This window comes from Calliopsis andreniformis, chromosome 5 (genome assembly GCF_051401765.1).
Source record: "Calliopsis andreniformis isolate RMS-2024a chromosome 5, iyCalAndr_principal, whole genome shotgun sequence".
Taxonomy (NCBI): Eukaryota; Metazoa; Arthropoda; class Insecta; order Hymenoptera; family Andrenidae; genus Calliopsis; species Calliopsis andreniformis.
The window spans coordinates 10,024,039-10,041,244 of NC_135066.1; the positions used below are offsets into that span (position 1 = coordinate 10,024,039).

Here is a 17,206-nt window from a genome sequence, read left to right on the forward strand (position 1 = left end):
TACCCAAGCTAACTGTCACGTGATGATGACTACGTGACAATTCACACCCTTTTATTCACGAGTGTGCTTAAATTCATAATTACGTTTTACTTTGCTACTTTATTTTATGCAGAATACGATTCAATTTACAAATAAGAATAAACAGACCTTTTCACGTGGAAAAAATTTCTTTTTACAGAGGGAAACGTAGAATAGAAGTATTCTACGACTAGCAGTTTTCTTATTGTTAATTCGGGTAAATGGTTTAAACGCCTTACCTGGTTCTACCGTCGCTAATTTATCATGAAAATATCTTTATACAATTTTCAGAACAAACTGCGTCCACCTTTCCCTTTATAACACATACAATACCCGCATAAAACAAGAAGACACATATATGTATGTACGTATTGAGTCGTATATAACATTACCTGTTGATAGAGTTGTGAGTTATCTATCATTACCTAAATAATTCCGAGTAAATATTCATCTATGAAATAATTATAGTTATTTATGTTAATGGTTGAATCAAATTTTATTCGTTACTTGCATCCATTATTTTGTTACTCGAATAAAATTTTGCTCAACATTGCTTCCTCCCTTTTCATTTGACTCAAATTTTATTGAAATCTCTTGGAACGAACAAAACGAATTTAAAAACAAAAGAAATGAATCGAATCACCACGCGAATCATATATCTATTGCATTAATGGTCGTATGCATGTAGCGTGCATTACACATGCGTGCTTCGCGGAAAACGATTAAGCGTATTTTGTGAAAGCTTCGTACGTGAGTTCGTAGCATATGTACACTTTTCAACTAGTCGACGGCAAACCATCATGGCGATGGGTTTTGGTTGCGTCTTTGATTTGCAGTTGAAAAATTCATCGTAATGGGCCGATCCGCGTTTTTCTTATAATTATTTCTGTCATCCACAAGACCTCTTCTTGTTGCTTTTATTCGATTAATTTTCTTTTTTATGAATCACAAACTTCATCATGGTGAAATTAACAGAAGAGATGGTCGTGGCACGGACACGAATGTCCGATTTCTCTACTGTAAAGAAACTTAACTGTTGGTAAGTATTTAAAAAGATATTATGTATGTCAAAGATACTGTTACGTATTCTGTCACTACCAGTACAGTTTTTTTTATCCAAATATTCAAGTGACAAGTTCAGTGCTTCAAGCATTTCTTACAGTAAATGCAACTGCAACTTATGGCTTTTGTTGTTTTATTATAGTTTAGTGAACAAAGGATCTTTGTGATAATGAAAGTTAGTATGTATAGTTCCTAACTTTAATCTTTTTGGGAAAGTTATAAAGTATTCTTGTATTCGTCTTGTTAGAGAGGATGTAAAAGTATTTGATTTTTATTCAAAATTGCATTAAATTGTATTTGTATTAATAATTTTGCATAAACTTTTAGAGAAAATTGGATCTCTTTTATGTTAAACAGCTGTGACTTTAGTATGAAGTATTGTTATGTGTTAATTTCTTATAAATGTTAAAATAATTGTATAGTATGTTTGTTATATATTATATGTTTTTAAATTGTTAATATAGGGGCTCGGAATTAACTGATGTAAGCATTTTAAGAAAAATGAAAAATGTAGAAGTATTATCCTTAAGGTAAGTAATTTATCCTTATGTTTTATATTATTAAAATTATATTTTCAAGTTCTGAAAGCCATGTAAAAATTTGTTTCAACTTCTAAATATTATAATATGTATTTTACATTTTATATTTTATATATTTTTGTATATTATATGCATTCTTTACTTTTTTGCATATTTAAATTATTCATCAATGCTTATAGTTCAACAGTTTAATCATAAGTAATATTAAAATATAATAATAAGAATTGTATTACTCATAGCTATGATCTAAGTCATTCAAAGTTGTTCATGTCACAGAAACTCTAATGATTTCCTAGTATGGATAGGTTTACATAAAACTCAAGATCACAGGCACAACCCACAACTTCAGAAGTTGTTCTACCCACATTTCGAATTCATTATAATATATTTCACTGCCATGGGAGAAACATGAAATTAATTTTATGGAAATAAATGTGCATAATGTTTCACTATAAAAAGAAGACATTTTGTTAGGAAATCATTTAAAAAATAGGAAATTTTAAAAATTTACATATTGTAAATAATAATCCTTATTTTAAAATTACTTTTATTTGTTTCCAGTGTTAACAATATTAATACTCTTGCCGACTTCCAATATTGTCTAAGCTTACAAGATTTGTTTGTAAGAAAAAACAATATTAAAGACTTAAATGAAGTTTGTTATCTTCAAGGATTACCTAATTTACGGAACTTATGGCTTGGTGAAAATCCTTGTGCAGAAAAAGAAGGGTATTATACAGCATATTGATAAATTGATGCTGATTTATTTAGGAAGAACATTAATAAATTATTTTCTTTACAGATATCGGTTAACAGTTTTGAGGGCTTTACCAAATTTGCAGAAACTTGATGATAAAGTAGTGTCACCTGAAGAAGTGCAAACTGCATTAACAAGGGGTCATATTTTGATTCATCCTCTTGATATGGATGCATCTCCACCACAGTCTGATACAGTCAGTCCAGAAGTAAGATTATTGACAAGATAATATTATTTAATGTATTTATATAAAGCATTTTTCATTATTTTAGTTCATAGCATTTTAATTAAAATTTTAATTTAATTACGTTAATAATACATGCATTGTATTTTTAATTTATTAATGTAATACTAAATTTAATGCAACTAAAATGCATATTTGAAAAATATTTTATCATTTTAATACGCGTTTAACATGCATTCTAACATTTAAGTAACATTTACGCAATTAGGATATTACTACAGAATATATCGAAGAGACTGAAGTAATACGTCATCGGAGATATAGTTCCTCAAGTGATCAGGTAATTTAGCTGTTGCATTTAATATCATTTATCGTAATTCTTTATCACTCTTATAAAGTAATGTCATTATCTAAGTTATGCTTATTTGTTACATTACTATATTGATACATTTATAGTATATTTTTACAATAAAATAATATGTATTTATACTAATAACTTTCAGAGAAGTTTTGAAGAAATACAACATGCTCAGGAAGAGTATCATGAAACAGATCGAAGAAATGCGAACTATAATGGATCGCCGTCTCATCGTTATTCACAAAACAATCAGTATACTTATGAGGTAAATCAATTATGTGCATATTCTGTGTTAAGCTTTTAAAATTGCTTTTATTTTTACGCTAAACTTAGGAATATATTAACTGTTTCACTTAGCGATTGCTAAGAAAAACATTTAACTAAATTAATCCTTAATCAATAAATTTGATTATATTGTTGCTCCCTTTACCTGCAATCATACATTGACAGCTACAGAATGGACAGTCAAAGAATCACAGCAAAGATGACACTGTGCGTACAGAGTCACGCAGCGTCAATGAAACTATGACTACTAACACTGTCGAAATGATCAAGGTACATTTTATAAAATTGCACATTGTTTGTGCAAAATAGTAATTTGTTTGTAGCATTACCCTTGATAGTAATCATGCTCATTAGTTACATTTGATATAATTGATATTAATTATTACATCTAAAAATTTTCTTGGAAAATAAAAAGAAATAAATAAATAGAAGAAATGGAAATTATCTATATATGTGTATACACAAATATATTCAATTAATATTCTGATGTATAACATGTACATACAGGATGATTCACCAGAAATAGAATATTTAATTATTTTGTTGATATTGCTTTTAATATCAAAGGTTTAAACAAGATAATTAAATATATAATTCCTGGTAAACTGTCCTTGACATGTTACATTTTATTATAACATTTACCATGATCCAAGTATTAAAATTATTGATAAGGTGTAAAAATGAGTTAATCATTAGTCACAAATAAATCATTTTTATAACATTAATATTAACACGATTAGTAGGCTGCAGATATTTATGCAATGTGAATTGTAATCAAGATTTTCTGCCATTTTTTTCTAAAATATGTAACATATCTATTCATCTATCATTTATATAAAATGTGTAACTACATAAATATCCACAGTCTAATGATTAGATATAAATGTGAACATTATCGCTGCTTTTCAAGTAATGCTGGAGAAAGTTCAAGATACTTAAATATTTTTTAGGAATATGACGAACGACCAGCAGTTTCAAGGCATAATGGGGATTACGACGAAAGACGAACTTATTCGGAATATAGCAACAATGATGCATCGCAACGTACATACGCGCAAACACCACGAACACAATATGCTTTGAGTGAATCCATAGATGATAGACGGACAGATAGAAATAATTATGACTATGACAATAGAATAAAATCGGAGTACGAAGAACACGAAGAACGGAGTAGAATAAAGTCAGATTATGAAGAACAACATCAACAACCACCTCAACCTAGACGAATGCCAGTTCACCATAATGTTGAAAGGGTCAGAATTGAACTTACTATTACTAATATTAATTTAAAACTTTGAATTGAATAACATTTGAACAATTGTTTAATACTATAGGAAGAATCTAATCAAGTACCTGGATGGGTGAGACACTCTGATAAGGAAAAATGTAGACCACAATTTCACTATCACAGAAGGCCAGTTACAAGGGTATGTATTTTAACCATTATTGTGTACAACCCTCAATCGAATCATTACTATATATACAATCAAAGAATGAATTAAAAGTAATTTATACTTTGATTTTAGAACTCCAATATATTATCAGCTGTGTTGTGCTTAGTTAAAGAGCTTGATTATCCAAGTTTGGAAGTGGTAGAAATGGCTGTTAGAAATCGAATGGATGAATTGGAAGAATGATGTTTCTGACACCGTCCCCAAAACCCTCAGGGGACGGTTGCCTTCACTCATATGGGCAGTGCTTCATCGATTCCAAGTCCAGAATTCTCGGATTCTCTCGATAGTACAATAATTTCTTGTCAGTGTATTGATAATGATGCAAATTGTAACGTAGAGCATTATACATGCGATCGGCATTCAGCTGACGATAGTGAAAAACGTCAAATTCGTCGTAACGGACACATGGAAACCACGTCGATGCGAAGTCCAAAAAATGTATCAATTGATCCAAGTCCGAGATATTTTGGAAACAATCAAGGCGCGTATAAATTGAGGGACTCTGTGCCGGATAATTTGATGTCCGTTGGCAATAGCAGTGAAGAAAGAAAAGCCAATGATGTTAGGAGAGTGGCAAGTAGCGATAGTATTCCTCGTGGTGGTTACAGTGGTCTTACGTTGAGTCCAGGATGCAGAGTTTTGAGCCAAGATTGTATGAGAAGATCAAAAAGTCCTGATATTCGAAATACAATGGTCCCTCTTCGCTATATTCAATCGGCAAAAGGTACTTGGACGTATAATTTATAAAGTGAGTTGTAAATTACCTTAACATTATCTCGAAATGAAAGAATTCGTCTAGAAATGTGTTTCGAGAAATTCCTAGCATTATTGAGATAATCATTGCATAACTTATAAGAAACAACGCAGTTTTGTTAAGTTTCTTAAAAAGAAATATATATATATAAAATATATAAATACAGTGTTTCATAAATTTGTTCACATCTATTTATAACATTAGCAAAGTGTAAAAACTACTGTGATGTATTTCCTTTTCTTATGTGCTTAATTTCTGTTACATTTAACTCTTGTAGAGTTTGCTTAATATTAATAATTTGAACATATGAATTTAATAAACTCTACGTGAACGAATTTGTGAATCACTCTTATAAATGAGGAACGATTGTGATATTTCTGCAAGAAATGAAAAAAATTAATTATCCTCGTGTGATTTATAATACATGAGTATTCTCCAAATGTAAAAAAAATCAAAAACAATGAATTTTACATTATTTATAATAAATTTCATTATTGTTATAATTTATTACATTGCAATAAGTTAAATCTAATAGGATATTAGTTATTCTATTCATGACAGCACATAAAATTGCAATCAAGGTAATTTATATTATATCAGTTAGTTTGTTTTAGGTTTATGGGATTGTTCATTTTTGAAGATCTTTTATAGATTCTAATGCAATATATTTAAGTACTGTTCTATATGTAAAGCATATAGTCAAATGAACCTCACAATGAATTTGATCTTTCTAAAAATATTAATTTCTGTTTAAATTAATTTTATTACTTACGTTTAATGCCTGTAAAAATCTCTTTTTTGTAATGTGCAATAATTTGTAAAAATAGGATGTTCTATAGTTGCATGTACATATATACAGGGTACTTGCAGACTTTTGGAAAATATCTTTAAGAATTTTTTAAGGAGCTATTTTTTAATATTACTGCATACCATACTTGCCTTCTTTTACATAATTAGCTTGACTTAAAAAGTGTTTAAATTTATGCAACAACTCGACGTTTACAATTATTCTTTATTATTTTCGTTATTACTTTAACTTTTATTGCTGGCTTTATGTACTCATTAGCTAATTACAAATACAATAATATTTTCAATAACATTTATTGAATCATAAGATAAAAATTGTACTTAAAATGATGTGAGAATTAGTATAATGAGAAAACGAAATCTGAAGTGAATAAGCCTGTGCAATGTCACGTATTAGGTAGATTAATATTAGACTGACAAATATGCATGGCATATTTTTTTGAATAGAAACCTTGGTATATTACAATTTGAACAAAATGGTATAATAGACATTGTGGCAAAAGAGCTACCAAATTCTTTTTACAATCTAAACCGTTCCACGAAACTATGCCAATTTTCAACCTAGATTTAAGATATTTTATAAAAATGCGGAATACAATATCTTTTGTTATATATAACCGTCCAATTCTATTATTTCAAAACAGGTTAATGTTATTGTTATTTGTATTGTTACAAGAGCGATTAGTTACTTAACATTTGTTTCAATACCCAGCGCAGATAACATTCTTTTTTTATCTTAAAGGAATGTTTCTAAGCAAGTTATATAATAAAAGAGGAAAAAATGTAAAAAATGTCTTTCATTCCGAATGTAATAGGTTTATACAATTAGTATCGTTGAAATTATAGACTGAGAAAGCAGGTAATTAAAAACTGTTAACTTGTAAATTTATTATTTGCTGAATGCTATATTTGTTGAGACTAATAATTAAATTATTCATTATTATAAGTTAGATATTTTTCCTAGCTGATATGTACAATTCCAATAATTTATTGCAAGTAAATGATTAACGTGTTTTCAAAATAAATGAATTATAAAAATAGTTTGGCATTGATTATTTTTTGTTCTGATTAAGTATTAACTGAACAATAGAAACAAAAAATATTTCGTTAATGATAGTGATACTTTAAGAGAGGAATTAGTTGCTTAGAATTTGGAATTGCTATGATTGTTGTCGACTATTCAGAAATGAAAAATTATTGCGCAGTCTCTACTAGTACGACGTCAATTAATTTTATGTACACTCTTGTCACCAAGACAACGGTATGAATATACGAAGTTATACGTGTACCTACTTACTGCAAAGTAGAAGTACTTGCATTTGGTGACAGTGAATATAAAGAATATTTTTAAAAAATGTCCTTACACGCGACACCAATCCTCTATTTAAATTTGGGTGGTGAAATGTTGTATGTTTTACGACAAAGATTAAAAGCACAGAAAATCAGTGTTGATAAAACAATCCAAGGCTAGTTGAATGTTAAGAAAAATGTACACAGTGTGTTGTTACTATTTAATATTATTATATCATATTTATCTGTTCCATATTATTTCATATTAATTTCATCTTTGTAGATCCCACTTTAATTAATTTTATACAATTTCATTTAATTTCTAGTATTAGATGATGTTATTGCTGCCTTACTTAATCCTAAAACATTATCCTCTGTATTTGAGGAAGGACCTTTGAGTAGCATATCTATTTTGAGATCTACTTTAGAATGCGTTGTATTATCATCAATCATGAAGCTTGACAAAAACAGCATGAATAAATTGTTTGATTTAATGATTATGATGGTTAAATATCAGTTAACTGCAGCTTCTGATCCTAGAGAAGTTATTTTATTAACATTAAATCATACAGATGCAATGCGAGACATGGCCAGTAATGCAAATGTACAAAAATGTGTAGGATTAGTACACCAAATGGTGATTGATGTAAGCATTTCGTTTATTGGTTTAACTACGTCTTCAAATACAATTTTAAATACTTACTGAACATTATACAGTTTTATAGCAATTTAACGTGCGAAGAAATCTGGAATGCTAGAAATGATTGTTTGAAAGAACTGGAGCCACATCGTGTAAGAGTGTCTATTCTTCTTAGATTGGGATTACAAAATGATGATGGTAGTTTCAATGTATCATCACAAAACGATGATTATGAGAAGAACAAAAGTCGTCTTTCTAATGTAAAATTATGTGCAATGGAACCCAAAGGTAGTTGTGACAGTTCTTTTTATCTGTTTGGCAATCGTGGTACATTGCTAGGTAAAAATATGTAAGTATAAAATAAAAACATTGTTAAATTTTATGGTAACAAAATGAATTTAAATAAATATTAAATAGGTATTCAATGACATATGAAATGTCTAAACTGACACCTAAGCAACAGAGTGATGGTCCCTCAAAAGATTATGGTACAAAAGCAGAACTTGATATGTTAGCTGTTCAATTGGGAACTGAAGATACTTCATATAAACGACCTTTTACATTAAATTTGTTTTCAAATGATGATAACGATAATACAAATGCGGGAGGAGAAAATTCTGACTCTAAAGAAGATAATCAAAGTGATACGGTAGTTTTAAAGAATGAAAATACAAAATTGAATGAAGATTATAAATCAAAACTTGATAATGTACGTGCAGATTTATTAGAAGATGAACATGAAAAAATTAAACACAGTATGGATTTATTGGAGCTCTTAGATGAAATGAAATAGTTTTATTTAATTTACTTTTATCTTATGTAATTGAAAAGAAATGATAAACTTCTCTGTAAACTTCTATACAAATATATTGTGACTTAAATAAATATTTCTTCATAAAACAACACAGGAATATTTAATATGAGAAGTTAATTGAGAAGTTAATATGAGAAGAATACATTTTTCACGACATTTTAACTGGATGTTCAATATATATCAGAACATATTAATTTTCTAATTCTTTAAAATAAATCTACATGTTTTCAAATTATTTTAAATTATTAGTATTAGAAAATTATAGCGAAATTAAATTGATCATAATTAAACACATATATTACAAAATATGTATTGTGCTAAATATTACAAAATCAATATGTTCTACAATATAAAATAATATAAAATATATTGACTCTATAAAAATGGAACAGCTTCTCTATCAAAATAATTCTCACAATTCCAAAAGAATTTACTTTACAATTTAGTCATATCCAAAATATATTTTACTCCAGTTCGACCGTCAATATTAAGTGCATTCATAACAGCTTCCTGATATTGACAAAGTGGAACTAATTTATGTGGTGGAACTTTCAATTTTTTCTCTTTGAATAATGATCCTAGTTCAGCAAGCATGTCTACACGTTTTTGAGAATTCATGTTTGACTTTGTCCATGCTGTCATCCAAAATCCTTTTAAAGTTATATCCTAGATATTTTGTAAAGTCATGAAAAGTTACTTTCAATTTAATTTAATATGTTGCATAAACTTAATTACAATATAACTTACCTTAAAGATAAGTGCAGATGTTGGAACTGTTACAGGTTCTCTGGACATACCACCATAAGTTACCATAATGCCACCATGTGCTAAATGTCTCATGACATCTAATGCATTTTGTCCGCATATACAGTTAAGAGCTAATTTTGGTGCAGGATATTTTTTGCTTTTGAAAATTTGTGTATTTCTAATGTCCTTTTCTGTAAGTACTTCATCTGCACCTAAATTTGTTAAGTGATCCTACAATATAATTAGCATGAATGTAAAGTACGAGAATATTATTCATGCATTGTGAAATAACTTCAATTAATGTAGTACCAGTCAATTCTGACTGGCTAATATCATTCTTATTTATTAATATCTTTTATACCTTTAGTTCTTGCAAATTTGGCCTGTCTCTAATAACACTGACAGATTTATAATCCCATATTTTACATAACTGTATAACCATTTGTCCAACTGCAGAATTTCCACCGTTTTGAATTACAGTATCCCCAGGTTTTAAAGTTACAAAATCTTTAAGCATTCTATAAGCAGTACATGGATTTACATTTAACATACTAGCTTCTATGTTTCCAACATCTTTTGGAATCTAAAATTTCATTACGTATTATAACATTATATATAAGAAATATGTAGAAACTTTACATGTTACATCATTTAATACCTTTAAAAGTTCTTCTGAATTATAAATTGCATGTGTTCTCCATGTTCCTAAATTTGAATTATTTGGTACAACTCTGTCACCAACAGACAGAGTTTTTACATTAGATCCAATAGCTATTACTTCGCCTACTCCTTCATTGCCTGGAATAGCTGGTAAAGGTGGTTTACTTGGATATTTACCTTGTATCGTGTTTATGTCTGCTGGATTGACAGGTGCTAATAACCATTTTACAGAAACCTTACAACAAAGAATGATTAATGTAATTGATTAATAATGAACAGCAAGAACATTTAAAAGAACTATAGTTTTTATTTACTAATTATGGTTTAGATTAACAATGCAATTACCTGATCATTTCCTGGTTGATTAATATCTTGTGTTGTGATATGTAACACACTAGCGGGCTCTCCATATTCCTTATACAATAAGGATTTTACACAATCTTTTGTAGCAGTCATGTTTACTTGACGAATAGTAAAATTTGTCGAAATCGATCGTGACAGTGGTAAAACCAACTTTGTTATAAACATAACCATTTTGTCTTCTAATGTAATGCCGTTCGTTCAACTTTTATTTTGATATTTCAAAATAAATAATAATCTACATGCAAGGATTATAATACTCTTCAATAATTATGGTATAAAAATCACTATTTCATTAGATAAATGAGTATACAATTGAAAATATTCGTAAACAACTAGCTTTCAAATTAAACTTCAATGTTGAATGGAATGGTACATTATTAGTTGTGTATACGTTTTACAGTTGAAAGATAATGGAAAATGGATTTATTTAATAACTTTATTCAGTACATATTTAATTCATCGGGTCTGCATGTTTTGTCATAATATTTTAAAATAAGTAATAGTGTATATGAATCTTAAATACGTTTGTATTGATGAAACTGTTCAATAAAATTTCGCCGACAGCTTCATAGCCTTTATTACAAACATACAAATGATGCTAATCATATAATCATATTAATCCCATTAAATATACATACCTGTCTAATTAAGTTTGACTAATAGCCTAATAGCAATAATACCAACATATGTATGTATGTATGTATTATATGTACATATCTATAAAAGTTTCGCGTACAATAGTAAATTTTTGCAATATTCATGTGTATATCTACCAAAGAGGTGTGAACTAATATAAAATGTCATGATATTTTTCTGATATTGAGCAATGGCTTCACAAGTTACAGAAGAATGTGATGTTTAGTACTCCCAGACTAAGTTTAATAACCTCGAATTGTTACATAGTGTAGTCAGTTGTGGTTTGACGTTTCAATGGATGACATCATAAGTTTGTGATTTATTTAATTACGTGTACCGATAGTCTTGCATTGTTTTCCGCAAATAAGAAAGCCAAGTAAGTACGCAGATTAATTTATCATTAAAAAAGTTCATATATACGGATATTAAATTTGTTATCCTTTTTTTATAATGAACATTTTTGTAATTTTATTTGCTATTACGAATTACTGATTAAATAAATTAAATGTTGTAATCGAAAATTATCTTTTCAGAGAATTAAAAAATGATAGCTTCCGAAGTGGGTTCAACAAACAATGAACCTGTACACGTTAGGATCACCAACGAGAAAGTACCTTTGATTAATGGAAGAAATGTTCTTTATAGATTGAGCAATTTTTTTAGAATTGGAAGAGTACAGCATACAGAAGGAGATGGATATGTTGAGTTTGGTAGCTTGGGTGTTGACAATAGTCGTACCTTGGGAACATTTGCTGGTGTATTTAGTCCTGTTACATTATCTATGTTCAGTGCCTTAGTCTTTATACGAATGGGTATAAATTTGATAAACATAATTTGATAGTGATATTTCTATCAATCTGATATTGTAATATGAATTTTATATTGTAGGATATATTGTGGGCAATGCAGGATTGCTTGTAACACTGACACAATTTGTCATTGCATATGGGATTTTGCTATTTACAGTGGCATCTGTGTGCGCTATCTCTACAAATGGAGCAGTAGAAGGGGGTGGTGCCTATTGTATCCTTCAAAGATAATTAGTAACTAATTAATTAGTACCTAGTATAATCATCTAGTTATTCATTAGAAATAATTTATATAAGTTGTAAGTTATTCAGAGATAAGATATTATCAGTTGAGTTTATTTTCTTATCTAAAGTTTGATGATGAGTAACATACCTTGTTAGTATATTTGAGTTTTGTATTTATACTTACTTGAGTTTATTCAGTTCAAATAAAATATTATTTTCCTTAACAAGCACTGTATAGTCATGATCAGTCGTACTCTTGGACCAGAATTTGGGGGATCAATTGGTACATTATTTTTTATGGCCAATATTGTGTCAAGTGCATTATGCATTTCTGGTTGTGCAGAAGGATTAATAGAAAATTTTGGGCCATCTGGGTATCTGGCTGGTAAAAGTGCTCTTATACCAGATGGTAGATGGTGGAGATTTTTATATTGTTCTGTATTGAACACTGCCAATCTATTGGTATGTTTGATAGGAGCAGCAATGTTTGCAAAAACTAGTGTTGCTATCCTCGCTGTTGTTTGTGTTTGCTTATCAAGTGTTCTCTTAAGCTTCTTGACACAAGGATACATGGAGGTACTTGTATAAAGCATAACAAGAAATGCTGTAATTTTGTAATTACATAGAGAATTATAATTAATATGTAACCTTTTTTATTATAGATACCCATTCCCAATGCAAACACTTTGGTTCAAAATGCAACTGAACATGTTAATGGCACTTATACAGGATTATTATCATCTACTCTTGCAAGTAATCTCTATTCAAATTATAGTCATGACTATTCCAGTGGAGGAGTGATGACTGACTTTGCAAGTGTTTTTGGTGTATTATTTAGTGGTGTAACTGGTATTATGGCTGGAGCTAATATGAGTGGTAATTATTAAAATAATTGAATAAGTTTCTTTTACTATCATTTTAGAATTAAATATTTAATAATTATCTATAGGTGAATTGAAAAATCCAGGAAGAAACATTCCGCGAGGGACTTTATCAGCAGTATTGTTTACTTTCATATGTTATATTCTTTTATCGATTCTTACAGCAGCTACAACAAGCCGATTTTTGTTGCAAAATAATTTTATGTATATGATGCCAATTAATATTTGGCCACCATTCGTAGCTGTTGGTATATTAACAGCAACTTTTAGTGCTGGCTTAAGTAACTTAATAGGATCAAGTAGAGTTTTAGAAGCATTAGCGAAGGATAATGTGTTTGGTAAGTTAAAGTTTGAAATATCTATATGTTTTTTTGTCCTTGTTAATTTTAATATAATTCTATGTTTTTAATATCTCCAGGATCTGGATTAAATTTTGTAACACAAGGAACATGGAAAGGCAATCCAATTGCTGCAGTCTTAACATCATGGACTTTGGTTCAAATAATTTTACTTGTAGGTTCTTTGAACACTATTGCTCAAATTAATTCAGTATTATTTTTGTTAAGCTATTTAGCCACTAATTTGGCTTGCCTTGGACTTGAGCTCGCGAGTGCTCCAAATTTCAGGTACTCTTTGAATTGCGTTATTTGAGAAATCGAATCAAAATTTGAACGTAAAACATTTGTACTTTTTGTAGGCCAACATTTAATTATTTTACGTGGCATACAGCAACAATTGGGCTTCTTGGAACACTAATAATGATGTTTGTCATAAATAGTATCTATGCTTCGAGTAGTATAATATTATGTTTAATTTTAATCATTGTTTTGCATTTATTTTCTCCGAGTAAAAACGCTCCATGGGGAAGCATATCGCAAGCTCTTATATTTCATCAAGTTAGGAAGTATTTGTTAATGTTGGATTCGCGGAAAGACCATGTAAAATTCTGGCGGCCACAAATGCTTTTAATGGTAGCTTCACCACGTTCAGCATGCCCACTCATTGATTTTGTAAATGATTTGAAAAAAGGAGGACTTTATGTGATAGGGCATGTAAAAGTCGGAGAATTTTCGGGTCAGAACATTGATCCTACAATAGAAGAGTATCCCAACTGGTTGAGTTTAGTTGATCACATGAAAGTAAAAGCATTTGTTGAATTGACAATCACAAAAACTGTGCGCGAAGGATTGCATCATTTGATAAGAATATCTGGAATGGGAGCAATGAAACCGAATACAATTGTTCTTGGTTTTTATGATGAGGAGACGCCAATAGACTTCTTTAAAGATTCTCAGTATGCGACAGGCATCTTTGAAAATGTTTCGACAGTTCCAAACAGTACTGCATTTCCACTAAGGCAGACGAATGCAGAGAAAAATTTAGACGCAGTGCAATACGTAGGAATGTGTTCCGATGTTTTAAAGATGAAGAAAAATTTATGTTTGTGTAGAAACTTCCATATATTGAACAAATCACAAATAACAAAGTATGTATCATTTTAATAGAATCACTATTAAATTTTTTAATTAATGTGATCTCCATAATAAATAGTATGTTTTCAGGAATTCTAACTTAAAGTACATTGACGTATGGCCAGTGAATTTCTTCCAACCTTCAGATCAAGATCCATTTGATACTACGTCATTGTTCATGCTCCAACTTGCATGTATTATTAACATGGTACCCGTATGGAAAAATTTACATCTCAGAGTGTTCCACTGTGAAATTTCAGACAGCAATGCAAGTTTAAGTATTTCAGATTCGCAAAATTCAATTAGCGAATACCCGAGAGTTTCAAATGAACATCGCATAAGGAAATTGTTAAATATGTTAAGAATATCTGCATCTATTAAAAAAATTCCCGATTGGGGAGCACAAGTACGTGGATTAGAGGGTAGATCTCTTATTGAATCAAGAGCGGAAACTCAATATGAATCCAGTACTGAAAGTGGTGATAATATTGTGAGCAATGTTTCACGTGCTTATATTTTAAGGTAAGTGTAGAAGTATAGAGAATATACTACTTTTTCGTACGCGCCGCTGATTTTAAAATACCGTATATACAAGTTTATTCTCTATTTTCGACTTATTTTTTCATGTAGAATCATCTCCTTTCCGCTTGCACCATCAGTTTTAGGGCACCCTGCATAAAGACTATTCTTCAATTATTCTTTCTTTTTAGTGTTAATCAGCTGATCAGGCAACATTCCTCGCAAACTGCAACAACATTCATTTATTTGCCTGCACCACCAGCGTCAAATACTTGGAACGAGAATGCTATGTATCTTCAATACCTTCAGTTGCTAACGGAATTGACTGCAGATTTACCACCTATAGTATTAGTACACGGTGTCAGTGCTGTCACATCGACAACACTATAACAAAGTGCAAATATAGGAATGGAAATTCTTATTACGTAATTTATATGAAAAAAGAGAGATACTATTTAATAAGTAAATTATCCTAATGTTAGACTATAATTTTCATACTTCTTCTATATTACGGAAGAGTAATTGGCAACTGAGCAAGGCAAGAGCATTAGTAACTGAAGCACAAAAACTATTTTACATATTTTACTCATCATACTATCATAGAATATAATTGAGAAATGTTATGACTAAATCAATATCAATAATGCTTTTTTAACGCGATAAGAAAATTTTAACCTTGTAATAAGCGTAGTTTTGTTACTGTGATAACGTACTTATTTTATAAGAAAATTTTCAAAAGCAAATATATTTTAACATACATAAGATATCTTTATCGAGAAATGAAGAAGTTTTATCTCGATACATTTCATACATGAAACTATTTCTATATCATTTTTTATACAGCACTTGATATTGAAATAAATGTAATGTAATACAATAAAAACATGAAATTCACTACAGATTTATATTTCATCCTGTATATTCCACTCTGTGAACTATCTACAGAATTAACATTCACATCTGTTGAATTAGTATGTTAAAATAGAACTACTCGAAAAAGTGTTTACTAAAACATGAAATATTTTAATACGTATTTAGTAATTAAAACGTTTGCAATAAATACTTTACCTGATTATCGATTTCAAATCGAGCGCCATTAAGTCTCGTCATGCGCACAATCTACAGTCAATCACAATATAAGCGCTTTCTTGATTGGTTCATATTAAAAAATCGCGGGTGTTAACTCTTGTGTGTAAAACTGGATTCCCTGGTTTTTCTGAAACTTAGTTATTTCAAATTTTGAATATAAATTTGTTTTTAAAGCATGAATAAACGTAAAAATATCTAAAGTATATGGATCTGTAATGGTTCTGTGATATTTTCACCAGAAGGCAAAAAATTAAAAAAGGAAATTTACAAATGGGTACCTGTTGTGCACACAAAGGTTAAGTGCGTCTTTTTCATTTTACATAGTGGACAAAGTGAGTTAAAATGTGTTATTCTCCGAGATTGAATTTTCTATAGAAAAAGATTGTAATAACAGGTAAGAATTTAAAACAGTTTGTTTATATACACTGTCCAGATAGAGTACGTCTTGAAGACATCTATTTTATGTCTGAATGTCTTACTATATAATTCGAACGTCTTAAAAACATCCGAGAGCGTAGTAGGTGTTAAAAATTTCCGAAATTTACGCCCATAAGATGTCTTAAAGAAACATTACACGAACGTTTCAGAGACTTACGTTTCTGGACGTCTTAAAGACGCCTATCTTTTTCGTTTGAACGTCTTATAGACGTAATTTAGACGTCTGTATGACGTCTTATGAATGTCTTTTAAAGTATCCTAAAGACGTAAATGTTTAACTTCGGACATTTGAAAGACATCTTTTGGACTTTTTCTGGACTTTAGTGGATGTCTTTAAGGCATTTTCAAAACGTCTCTGTGCTATATGGGTATTATTGTGGGTACATTTAAAAAGTTTAGTGT

General features: G+C 29.6%; 4 protein-coding genes across 9 annotated transcripts; 3 read left to right on the plus strand and 1 right to left on the minus strand.

Moving 5' to 3' along the window:
* The first annotated feature begins 809 nt into the window (after positions 1–809).
* On the plus strand, positions 810–4,873 carry LOC143178836 (uncharacterized). Of its 4 annotated transcripts, XM_076377711.1 has the most exons (10): positions 810–1,057; positions 1,545–1,610; positions 2,181–2,348; positions 2,422–2,584; positions 2,829–2,900; positions 3,064–3,183; positions 3,369–3,473; positions 4,154–4,459; positions 4,541–4,633; positions 4,733–4,873. In XM_076377711.1, exons 1-10 carry the CDS (start codon positions 978–980, stop codon positions 4,841–4,843), a joined length of 1,284 nt encoding a protein of 427 aa, XP_076233826.1. In that variant the 5' UTR covers positions 810–977; the 3' UTR covers positions 4,844–4,873. The 4 variants fall into 4 exon arrangements, with proteins under 4 accessions (XP_076233826.1, XP_076233829.1, XP_076233827.1 ...); XM_076377714.1 differs by lacking the exon at positions 3,369–3,473; XM_076377712.1 differs by lacking the exon at positions 2,829–2,900.
* A 1,214-nt stretch (positions 4,874–6,087) lies between these two features.
* On the plus strand, positions 6,088–9,069 carry Oscp1 (Organic solute carrier partner 1). The gene is made up of 4 exons (XM_076377906.1): positions 6,088–7,687; positions 7,838–8,157; positions 8,229–8,500; positions 8,569–9,069. The coding sequence occupies exons 1-4, from the start codon at positions 7,576–7,578 to the stop codon at positions 8,942–8,944; spliced, it is 1,080 nt and encodes a 359-aa protein (XP_076234021.1). The 5' UTR covers positions 6,088–7,575; the 3' UTR covers positions 8,945–9,069.
* A 78-nt stretch (positions 9,070–9,147) lies between these two features.
* LOC143178959 (enoyl-[acyl-carrier-protein] reductase, mitochondrial) lies at positions 9,148–11,512 on the minus strand. The gene is made up of 6 exons (XM_076377904.1): positions 11,374–11,512; positions 10,718–10,970; positions 10,371–10,607; positions 10,074–10,295; positions 9,713–9,943; positions 9,148–9,631 (listed from the first exon to the last, which is right to left on the minus strand). Exons 2-6 carry the CDS (start codon positions 10,904–10,906, stop codon positions 9,401–9,403), a joined length of 1,110 nt encoding a protein of 369 aa, XP_076234019.1. The 5' UTR covers positions 10,907–10,970; positions 11,374–11,512; the 3' UTR covers positions 9,148–9,400.
* Positions 11,513–11,611: 99 nt separating this feature from the next.
* LOC143178958 (solute carrier family 12 member 9) lies at positions 11,612–16,165 on the plus strand. Of its 3 annotated transcripts, XM_076377902.1 has the most exons (11): positions 11,612–11,747; positions 11,905–11,930; positions 12,017–12,183; positions 12,260–12,394; positions 12,644–12,981; positions 13,068–13,281; positions 13,355–13,624; positions 13,705–13,912; positions 13,984–14,772; positions 14,849–15,280; positions 15,469–16,165. In XM_076377902.1, the coding sequence occupies exons 3-11, from the start codon at positions 12,153–12,155 to the stop codon at positions 15,665–15,667; spliced, it is 2,616 nt and encodes an 871-aa protein (XP_076234017.1). In that variant the 5' UTR covers positions 11,612–11,747; positions 11,905–11,930; positions 12,017–12,152; the 3' UTR covers positions 15,668–16,165. The 3 variants fall into 3 exon arrangements, with proteins under 3 accessions (XP_076234017.1, XP_076234016.1, XP_076234018.1); XM_076377901.1 differs by having other exon boundaries at positions 11,905–12,183; XM_076377903.1 differs by lacking the exons at positions 11,612–11,747; positions 11,905–11,930 and having other exon boundaries at positions 12,040–12,128.
* Positions 16,166–17,206: the final 1,041 nt, after the last annotated feature.

What these genes read in the sequence shown, in the direction of transcription:
- LOC143178836 (XM_076377711.1), top strand. Translation starts at nt 978, where the DNA reads ATGGTGAAATTAACAGAAGAGATGGTCGTGGCACGGACACGAATGTCC. An exon ending in ACAATCAGTATACTTATGAG is followed by an intron (nt 3,184 to 3,368) that starts GTAAATCAATTA and finishes ATACATTGACAG; the next exon opens with CTACAGAATGGACAGTCAAA. An exon ending in ACAGAAGGCCAGTTACAAGG is followed by an intron (nt 4,634 to 4,732) that starts GTATGTATTTTA and finishes CTTTGATTTTAG; the next exon opens with AACTCCAATATATTATCAGC.
- Oscp1 (XM_076377906.1), top strand. Translation starts at nt 7,576, where the DNA reads ATGTCCTTACACGCGACACCAATCCTCTATTTAAATTTGGGTGGTGAA. An exon ending in TACACCAAATGGTGATTGAT is followed by an intron (nt 8,158 to 8,228) that starts GTAAGCATTTCG and finishes AACATTATACAG; the next exon opens with TTTTATAGCAATTTAACGTG. An exon ending in ACATTGCTAGGTAAAAATAT is followed by an intron (nt 8,501 to 8,568) that starts GTAAGTATAAAA and finishes AATATTAAATAG; the next exon opens with GTATTCAATGACATATGAAA.
- LOC143178959 (XM_076377904.1), bottom strand. Translation starts at nt 10,906, where the DNA reads ATGGTTATGTTTATAACAAAGTTGGTTTTACCACTGTCACGATCGATT. An exon ending in ATTCAGAAGAACTTTTAAAG is followed by an intron (nt 10,296 to 10,370) that starts GTATTAAATGAT and finishes ATGAAATTTTAG; the next exon opens with ATTCCAAAAGATGTTGGAAA. An exon ending in CATCTGCACTTATCTTTAAG is followed by an intron (nt 9,632 to 9,712) that starts GTAAGTTATATT and finishes CAAAATATCTAG; the next exon opens with GATATAACTTTAAAAGGATT.
- LOC143178958 (XM_076377901.1), top strand. Translation starts at nt 11,916, where the DNA reads ATGATAGCTTCCGAAGTGGGTTCAACAAACAATGAACCTGTACACGTT. An exon ending in GGCTGGAGCTAATATGAGTG is followed by an intron (nt 13,282 to 13,354) that starts GTAATTATTAAA and finishes AATTATCTATAG; the next exon opens with GTGAATTGAAAAATCCAGGA. An exon ending in AACAAATCACAAATAACAAA is followed by an intron (nt 14,773 to 14,848) that starts GTATGTATCATT and finishes GTATGTTTTCAG; the next exon opens with GAATTCTAACTTAAAGTACA.